This window comes from Eulemur rufifrons, chromosome 7 (assembly GCF_041146395.1).
Source record: "Eulemur rufifrons isolate Redbay chromosome 7, OSU_ERuf_1, whole genome shotgun sequence".
Taxonomy (NCBI): domain Eukaryota; kingdom Metazoa; phylum Chordata; class Mammalia; order Primates; family Lemuridae; genus Eulemur; species Eulemur rufifrons.
The window spans coordinates 188,668,842-188,678,075 of NC_090989.1; the positions used below are offsets into that span (position 1 = coordinate 188,668,842).

General features: G+C 51.0%; 1 protein-coding gene across 2 annotated transcripts; it reads right to left on the reverse strand.

The window, feature by feature from the left end:
* Window positions 1–397: 397 nt before the first annotated feature.
* Window positions 398–5,331, reverse strand: GHRL (ghrelin and obestatin prepropeptide). 2 transcript variants are annotated; one of them, XM_069473892.1, is made up of 4 exons: window positions 5,224–5,331; window positions 4,900–5,013; window positions 1,559–1,667; window positions 398–417 (listed from the first exon to the last, which is right to left on the reverse strand). In XM_069473892.1, the coding sequence occupies exons 1-4, from the start codon at window positions 5,329–5,331 to the stop codon at window positions 398–400; spliced, it is 351 nt and encodes a 116-aa protein (XP_069329993.1). The 2 variants fall into 2 exon arrangements, with proteins under 2 accessions (XP_069329993.1, XP_069329992.1); XM_069473891.1 differs by having other exon boundaries at window positions 4,900–5,016.
* Window positions 5,332–9,234: the final 3,903 nt, after the last annotated feature.

Here is a 9,234-nt window from a genome sequence, read left to right on the forward strand (position 1 = left end):
TCTTCTCACTTCCCTCTTTCCCCCCTTTCTCTCTTCCTCTTCCTCCTTAAGAAACCTGTTGTACATCCAATACCAAACATGCATGAAATAGTTATTCTGCTTGAATGTGTCGGTTCACTTTGGTTTTCTACGCATGAATTCCTGCCTTGCTCCATGTCTCTTCCTATTGACCATAGACCAAGAATTATTTTGGTTTTTTTGCATTTTTTTTCAAGTGAAATTTTCCTCTTTGTTTAAATAAATTCCCATTTTGAGAATTCAGCATACAGTTTGAACATTTATTCACCTCCTGAGCTAGTACAGTATACTGGGAGTTGTTGCCGAAGCAATCTAAAAGCCAGGTGAGAGCTTCCGAGCCTGGGAGGACAACAGGGAGGCGAGCCAGTCTTGTAGGTGATCATCTGTCAGCGGGGGCCTCTGAAAAGCAAGAGGTCAAGTCAGTTCTGGGTCCACCATCCTGCCGGTGCCATCAAACATGGCTTTGCTTCCACGATGGTGACTTTGGAGGTGCCAGGTTGTAATGGGGGTGGAGGGCAGGTTGGGGGAAAGCATTGGCCTTGGAGTCAGAGAGTGGACTGTTGTGACCTTGGGCAAGGCACAGCAGAGCTCTTGTTTCCTTGTCCGCGCAGTAGGCTGGGTGCTGCCCCCAGCTACCCCAGGGTTGAGGGGTGGAGTGGGTCGCCATGTTAGTGAGGACAGTGCTTTGCAGGTTGTAGTTTGAGCTTCCAAGAGGCAGGTATTTCTGTTACCTCAATCAGGAACAAGCTGGGTGGTTTCATTTTTTTTTTTCAAGACAGAGGGCATTCCAAACAAAACCAAAAATCTTTGTTTAACCAACTGTGGAGCCTGTTCTGAATGCTATTGTGGCAATGATTCCTTTTGTTTGTGGTGTAAATTACACATTAAAGGTGTTTTAACACCAATGATTTTATACACACAATAGTGTTAGCTCCCTTTTACAGTTCTGAAAATTGGGGGCCGGGCGTGGTAGCTCACGTTTGTAATCCTAGCACTCTGGGAGGCCAAGGCGGGTGGATCCCTCGAGGTCAGGAGTTCGAAACCAGCCTGAGCAAGAGCAAGACCCCGTCTCTACTAAAAATAGAAAGAAATTATCTGGCCAACTAAAAATATATATAGAAAAAATTAGCCGGGCATGGTGGCACATGCCTGTAGTCCCAGCTACTCGGGAGGCTGAGGCAGTAGGATCGCTTGAGCCCAGGAGTTTGAGGTTGCTGTGAGCTAGGCTGACGCCACGGCACTCACTCTAGCCCGGGCAACAAAGTGACCCTCTGTCTCAAATAAAAAAAAAAAAAAAAAAAGAAAAGAAAATTGGGGTTCAGCTGGGCTGAAAGCTAGTTAATGGGCTAGGTTTTGGAACCTAGTGTCCTTTGAATACAGAGACTTTATGCTCACCAATACCAGCCCCACCCACCTCCTACAGATATCTGGGAAAGAGGAATTAGAAGCTCTTTTTTAGAGGCAGGGGTTGGGGAAAAAAATTGCCTATGTTTGAGACTCCCAAGGAAACTGAATTAACCCGACCCAGGCAAGGACTTACCTTTGGCCTCTTCCCACAGAATGTCCTGAAGAAACTTCCCCAGGGCCTGGCTGTGCTGCTGGTACTGAGCCCCTGATAGCTTGATTCCAACATCAAAGGGGGCGTTGAACTAGGAGGTGGGACAGGAAGGACCCAAGAGGTGTCAGACGTCACACACCCCTATCACAAAGGAGGTTCTGGGCTCTCCCACTCTCTCCTCAAAGGAGTAGGGTCCCACTGAGTGACAGTCCCAATCTCAGCCAGGTGTTACTCTGCCTTCTTAGGCCCATGTCTTACCTCCCCCTCTCACTATTTTTTTTTTTTTTTTAGATAGAGTCTTGTTGTGTTGCCCAGGCCGGAGTGAAGTGGCATGAACTCCTGGGATCAAGTGATCCGCCCGCCTTGGCCTTTCAAACTGCTGAGAGTGCAGGCGTGAGACACCGTGCCCAGCCCCTCTCACCATCTTTAGGATGCACCCACCTTGCGGTCTCATTCCTTGTATCCTAGCCTCAGCCCTTAGGGGATTGCTGATAAAAGCTGTAGAGTGCCCTAGTACAAGTTTTTTCTCCCTTGTAGTTTTGAAGACAAAGGGTTGAATCACCAATGATAGTGGGCCCTGGCAGGGAGGTTTTTGGGGGGTGGGGGGGTGGCTCTGCCTGGCATACAGAGCAGTGGCCTGTGGCCATTTCTCCCCGTCCTCTGCCCCTGCCTCTTTTTACTTTTTTGTTTTTCCTCTCCCCTTTCTCCTTTTCTAGGTATTTTTCCTCTTATATACATAGGCCTTTCCTCATTCTGTGGAAAATCAAAAGGACGCTGACTTTTTCCCGGGAAGATGCTCTGGGCCAAGTCCTTTCTTGCTGTGCCTGTTTCTTCCCTCCTACAGGGAGCGCCTGTCTGTCCTCTCCAGGCATCCTCTGAGGTGATTTACTGGAGCGCAGAGTTTTGGGTAAACGGGGAGAGCTCTGTTTGCTGCGCCGTCGCAGGTTCTTCCCTCCCCGAGAGCAGAGACATCTCTGTTTTGCCAGTGGCACGTCGGTGCCTGGCTGTGTTGGTCACTGGGAGGTCTGAAGGAGCCAGCGAAGGAATCTTAGTGCTGGAAGGGAGCTCTAGGTCGGCTGGTCCTCACAGCAGAAGCCCAGGGACTTGGTGGCCAAGGACTGAATCCACCCAGCCTGGAGCCCCTTTCAGTCCCCTCACTGCCTCCCCACGATTCCCATCGTACAGGTGAGGAAACACCTCGAAGACATTAAGACGACAGATAGCTGCTCGCTCCCTTTTTAAAGTTTACTCCCTGCCCTCATCTCCACTATGAAGGTGGAGTGTAGTGGGGAGTGACAGGCTTGATTATTTTAGGGAACTTGGAGCCTTCTGATTGCTGTCTTAAGTAAGTACACGTTTTTCTTCTTCCACCCCTGCGGTTAGTGCGGGTGGTCAGGTCGCCGGACAGACGCGGGGATGGGAACAGCGAGAGCTTGTCTGGGAAACTGCTGGTGGGTCTGCGCCGCGGGCAAGTGAGAGGCAGCATGGGGACAGCTGGACAGGAGACGGGACTTGGTCTCACAAGTCTTCTGCTCTGAAACTCGATTTTGGGGGCAAACGTTTGGAGGGAAGTGGAGGGCCTGAAATAAGACAGGGGGAGGCCTAGGAGGGGAGGGTTTGGGTAGCTACCTCACCCCATCTCTGGCAGCCCTGGCACCTCCTAGGTGTTTCAGATGCCTGGTTCTAGTTGGGGCAGTGTGGGTCATTTCTTCCAAGGCTAGCTTGCATGGAAACTGGAAGCTTCCTGTTACCCCAGTCCTGTCCTGCATCATCAGCCATCAGGGCTGCCCCATCTGGGCTGGCGTGGAGCCCGTCTGGCTGGGATGGCTGCCCAGCGCGGTAGCTGGCAATCCCACCAGGACGGTGCCTGCTGTAGGTGTGAAGATTTGCAGCCCGTGGCCGGGCGCGGTGGCTCACGCCTGTAATCCTAGCACTCTGGGAGGCCGAGGCGGGCAGATCGTTTGAGCTCAGGAGTTCGAGACCAGCCTGAGCAAGAGCGAGACCCCGTCTCTACTAAAAATAGAAAGAAATTATCTGGACAACTAAAAATATATAGAAAAACTTAGCTGGGCATGGTGGCGCATGCCTGTAGTCCCAGCTACTCGGGAGGCTAAGGCAGGAGGATCACTTGAACCCAGGAGTTTGAGGTTGCTATGAGCTAGGCTGATGCCATGGCACTCTAGCCAGGGTGACAGAGCGGGACTCTGCCTCCAAAAAAAAAAAAAAAAGATTTGCAGGCCGTTCAGATGGTACCTAGTGAGTTGCGGGGAGGAAGGGTCTGAGAAGACTTTTAGGCTCTGGTGAGTGAAGGCAGGGGTCTGGGGAGCTTGAGGAGAGGCCAGTAAATAGGTACAGGGAAGCCAAGGTGGGACACGCTTTAGCTGTTTCTCAGGGAGGAAGAGACCACTCCTGGGCCACCGTGCACTCTGCTCACCAGACCAATGAGGAGGAAGAGGGGGCTTGGGGCTCGAGTCAGCCCTGACGTGGTGCCCATCTCTGCCACACACTGTCTGTGGTACCTTGGGCAAGTGAGCTCACCTCTCGGAACTTCTGTTCCTTGTCTATAAAATGGCAATAATATCATCAGTCCTGCTTACCTCACAGGTTGTTGTAGAGATTAGGTGATAGGTAGTAAGGGTGGAACGGTTATAGCTGCAATCGTTATACGCAAGCAAAGCTTATAGTAATTGCCATTATTAGGTACTACCCCAGGGGAATCCTGGTTTAGCTGTACAAAGATGTCACTTGTAGAAACCGTCCCCTAAACCATAGCCAACCTTTCAGGAAGGTCACATGGATAACCCTGTAAGATACCTTTACTTCCTCCTCCCAATCCTTGAGTTATCTCTAAACTTTCTCCTTGCCCCATGCAAGATTTGTCAGAGCAAAAATCAGTCTGATCTGCCCCCTCCTTGTCCACAGAGGGCGGTGAGCGCTGGCGGCAGCTCACCAGGCCAGGGTTCCATCTCAAAGCACTGACGCCCCTGAGTAAAACAAAGTTTTCTTCGGAGAAACATTTTCAGTCTCTGGCCGTTTATTCCGGGATGTCTTTGTTGCTGCTCCCTTTGAAATCACCTGGAGTCTGCTAGCGCCCTCTCTCCTCAGCCCACGGCTCCTGCACCCCATTCTGTTGAGGCAGAGTTAATTCTCCCAGTTTTCTCTTAATGGGCAAAACAGAGCCCAGAGCTCAGCTATTTCAGTGCTATTGTATAACCGTGAGTAGCTTGTAGATGGGTTCTTGTTCACAGCCATCTCCCTGCCCTCCTCCCCCCGCTACCTCATTCCTTTAACTGCCCCAAAAGCATAAAATCGCAGATACTGACCCGGATTTCCAGTTCATCCTCTGCCCCTTCAGCCTGGCTTCCGTCTTCTGGGCGGAGCCAGCCTTCTAGAGCTCGGGGCTGCAGTTTGGCTGGTGGCTTCTTGGACTCCTTTCTCTGCTGGAAAGGGAAGATACTGTCTTTAGGACCCTAACCCCCCATATCCTTCTAGAAACAGTGAGGTCAGACCCAGAGTTCCCCTTTGTGCTCTAGGAGAAGGCTGAAGCCCAGAGAGGTTGAGCCACTGTCACATAGATGGTTGCTAAGTGGCAGGGCTGGAACAAGATACCCCAGTAGTACGTACGGTTTTGTGGGGAGAGGTCTCACCTGGATCTTCTGATGTTCGGGGCTCAGGAAGCTCGAGCCCGCTGTGGCTATGTCTACCCAGAGCACACTGAGGAGCAGTAGGCTGCAGATGGTCCCCAGGGAGAGCATGGCTGCAGGTGGGTTGGGGACAGATGGGCCTGGGGGAGAGAAGGTCTCCAGGCAGCATGCCTCAGTCTCTCAGTTTGCCTCAGAATTCGCTGGGCAGAAGCCCAGCAGACAGGGTAAGGAGGGTTGACCTGGGTCACGACTGCTGAGCACGACCCCTTCTCCATTGTGGAAGAGAATTGAAGGACGTGTGTTCTGTCTTTTCCAAGGCCATTCAGGGCAGAATGCTTGGCAGTAGGACTTGATGTGGTGGGGGGCTGGAGTATCCAACCCAGTTGTGCCCCGGCCCCGAGGAGCTTGTGCCAAGTTCTTAAACATGGGATGATGGAGCTGAACCAGCAAGGTCCTTTGGGGACATGGGGTATTGGGACCAGCTCCTAAGCCAAGCTGTGTCTCTGAGCAGCCTGAGGAACCTAGGTTGTCCAGCATCCCCTTTGTTCAGATGGGCCTGCTGAGACCCAGAAAAGTTAAATGAATGGCCAGCAGTCACACAGTAAATTAAACCCGTGAGCAAACGCACATGCAAAGAGTAGAGAGAGTGCCTACCTGGGATTCCTGGCAGAGTTGGTGCCCGGGGGATGTCTGGTCCTTATATAGGAAGCCTGGTGTTTGTTTTAAACCAGCAGCTCCATCTCAGAGGTGGCCTAGCTTCCGTGGCGCTGATGTGCATTCCTTGGGAACTAGAAATGTTCATGCCCTCTGCGTAGAAATCAACAGTGGAGGTCAAATGCCCTGAGAGATTGCTGGGTTGGCTTGGGATGATGCATCTGCTCCAGGTGTCCCTGGACGACAGTGTAGGGCAGTGCCCCAAGTGGGCATGGCCCTGGTTTAGGAGGGAGGGAGGAGAGTGGGTCTGGGTCTGGCTTTGCTGCCATGTGATCTCAGCTTACTCCCCCTTTTCTCCCTCGTTAAAATGAGGTTATTGTCACTAGGTGGTCTCCAAGACCTTTCCAGTCCTGGTGCTCCATTGTTTTCTGTGGACTGGTGCTGGTCTGGCTTCCACAAACCTCTGGAGCACACTGGGAGCCGGGTTCATGTGGTTCTCCCACCTCCCCAGGGAGGAAGGTCCCATTTCACAGATGAGGAACGTGCGGGAGGTGTGGTAGCACATGCTCCTAACTATCCTCTCCAAGGAACAAGTGTGGGGATAATTTCAACCAGTGGCTAAACTTCAATCACTTCTTTTGGGTGCTGGACGACTCTGCTTGGCCTGGTGTTTCTTACCCCAGCAGCTTGGCTCGCCTTCCCCCGGCAGGTTTTGGTCCCTAGTTTAATGGATGCCTGTTCTGAGAGGGAAGCAGATCGGACCTGGAGGCAGATCCGGGCCTAGTACTGGCCGAGTTTCTGCCAGGTGATTGGCTTTAGGCAGATCACTAACCATCCCCCTTGCTTTAGAGGCTGCCTCTCAGAGGGCAAAATGAAGTGATGGGTATAAAAATTCTTCATAACCTGCAGATGAAGCTGTTTTATACCAAGCCTACAGGACTTGCAAGAATGTACCACGGCGATTGCCTGAAGTTCCTGTAGCCTCAGGAATTCTTTACTTCCTGGGGTACTTCATTTAGTTAGATGCCCAGGCAGTGACTCCTGAGGGCCAAATGTGTTGTGTGTGCAGGAGTCCTAGCAGTTGAGAGGAGGAACGTACTTCAGGGTGGGGCTTGGGGCTGGGATGCTAGAAAAGGCTCCGTGAAAGAGGCAGGTGGGGGACTTGGGGCAGGGCCGTGAAGGGAGCACGTCATAGCAAGCAGAGTGGCGTGAGCGTGAGGCTGGGTGGCTTGGAGGAGGGTGGCAATGGGGAAGTCATAACAAAAGGGCTTAGGAGGTGGTCTGGGGTCAGGTTATGTTGGCCTAAGAAGTTTGGGTTTTATCTGTAGGAGGGAGGCCCCTGAACATTCTTGAACAGAGGAGAGACAGGCCAGAGAATTAATGAAAGAGTTGAGAAGACTTTTAAGCCCTGGGAGGCTGAACGCTTTATTTTATTGGAAGGAAAACTGAACTCCAATAGGGCCACACTTTCCCCAGAGCCACACAGCCATCAGGGGTGATGCTTGGACCTCACCCCAGTCTCTTGACTCCTACCTAGTACGGTGTTCTTTCTGAGATGCCGTCTGCCTCCACAGTGAACATGGCGTTCCAGGAACATCAGTCTGCTCTGAGCAAGATGGAGCTGGGGCAGGATAGCCAGGTAGGAAGATATGAAGCAGTACAACAGCTGATGGCCAAATGACCACCCTAACTTAAAGATCAACTTCAGGGAGGACTGGATCCTCAGAGAAGCTCCTGGGACAGTGGAGGCACGCGCTGGGCTGGACTGAATCCTTCAATAGAATGTGGGGGACTAAATACCTCCGGTTGAAAGTTAACCTCATCACCAGCCCACTGTGGTGGCTGAAACGCCACATTTAGCCCCAGCAGAATATGAGTGTGTCACCAGGAGGCCTTCACAGCCCTTTTGCCACCTGAGCACAGACCCGCTTTGGCCCTGGGGCCCAAAGGGGCTGAAGGGGGTGAGGGTGGAGAAAAAACCAGAATCCTTGGAGTAGAGTTGCAACTTTTTCAGAGCCACCAACTTCCCCTGCCCAAAAAACACCCCAAAATAGAAAAACCCCAACTATGGTAGCCAGGCAGCGACTGAGACATGAAGCTTCCTCTTCCTGCTGACCCCAGGGGCCTCTGGAGGCCGGAGCAGCCAGTGTTGATCTTAGATAACACCACCAGCAAGTAAACACCCACGGCTGGCTGTTATCTTTGGGGAACAGAAATGTCACCTGGGAGTTGGAAACCCCCCTAACCACATACCACAGAGTCAAAGGAGGAAGATCTGATGGACATAGAACCGTTGAGGGAGGAGGCTCCAGCAAGTACCGCACTGCCCACTCAGAGTTGTGGAAGGCCGCTGGTGCGGGCTGGGAAACACAAGCAAATCCAAACCAAGAAGAGTTTAGAAGACCAGTGACTGGGGAAAGGACTGGCTTACTCTCCTCCTCATTCCTTTCACTTCTCGATAAGAACCAAGACGAGTTTGGAATTCTCCGAGGTGGGGGATGAAACCCTGTCTTCCTCCTCCTTGGGACTTAGTTGGGGCTCAGTGAGCAGGTCTCCCCATTGCTTTTTGGCCAGCGGACTTTCTTCTAGTTGCTGGTCTCTTCAGGGCCTGCCTCAGTGCATGGAAAAGAATGACTCATTAGTGAATTAACTGCTGTATGTAAATGGTATCTGAGAACAAATTCGCTTTATACACTTTTCATTGTAATTTCATTTGTACTGATAATTTGTTGGTTTAGCAAGCACTTTTTTCATCAATTTGGCTAAACTTCAGTCTGAGGAAGATTCTGGGGTTGTAGAAAGAGGTTTTATTCTTTGAGAGAGGGCTTTTTAGTGGGGTTTCTTTTTTCTCCTAGTTTTGGCTTCCGTAGCTTTCAGATCAGCATTTTAGAGTAGAAATGTACAAGCATACCTCATAGATGTTGTGGGTTCGATTCCAGATACCATGGTAGAACAAATATTGCCATAAAGTGAGTCACAAATTTTTTGGTTTCCCAGTGTAGATAAAAGTTATGTTTATATTATACTGTGGTCTACTGAGTGTGCAATGGCATTTTGTTTTTTAAAAAACAGATACCTTTAATTTTAATATTTTATTGCTAAAAAATGCTAATGATCGTCTAAGCCTTCAGTGAGTCATAATCTTTTTTGGGGGTGCAGGGCCTTTCCTCAATGTCGATGGCTGCTCACTAATCAGGGTGGTGGATGCTGATGGTTGGGGTGGCTGCAGCAATTTCTTTTTTTTTTTTTTTGAGACAGAGTCTCACTCTGTTGCCCAGGCTAGAGTGAGTGCCGTGGCGTCAGCCTAGCTCACAGCAACCTCAAACTCCTGGGCTCAAGCGATCCTACTGCCTCAGCCTC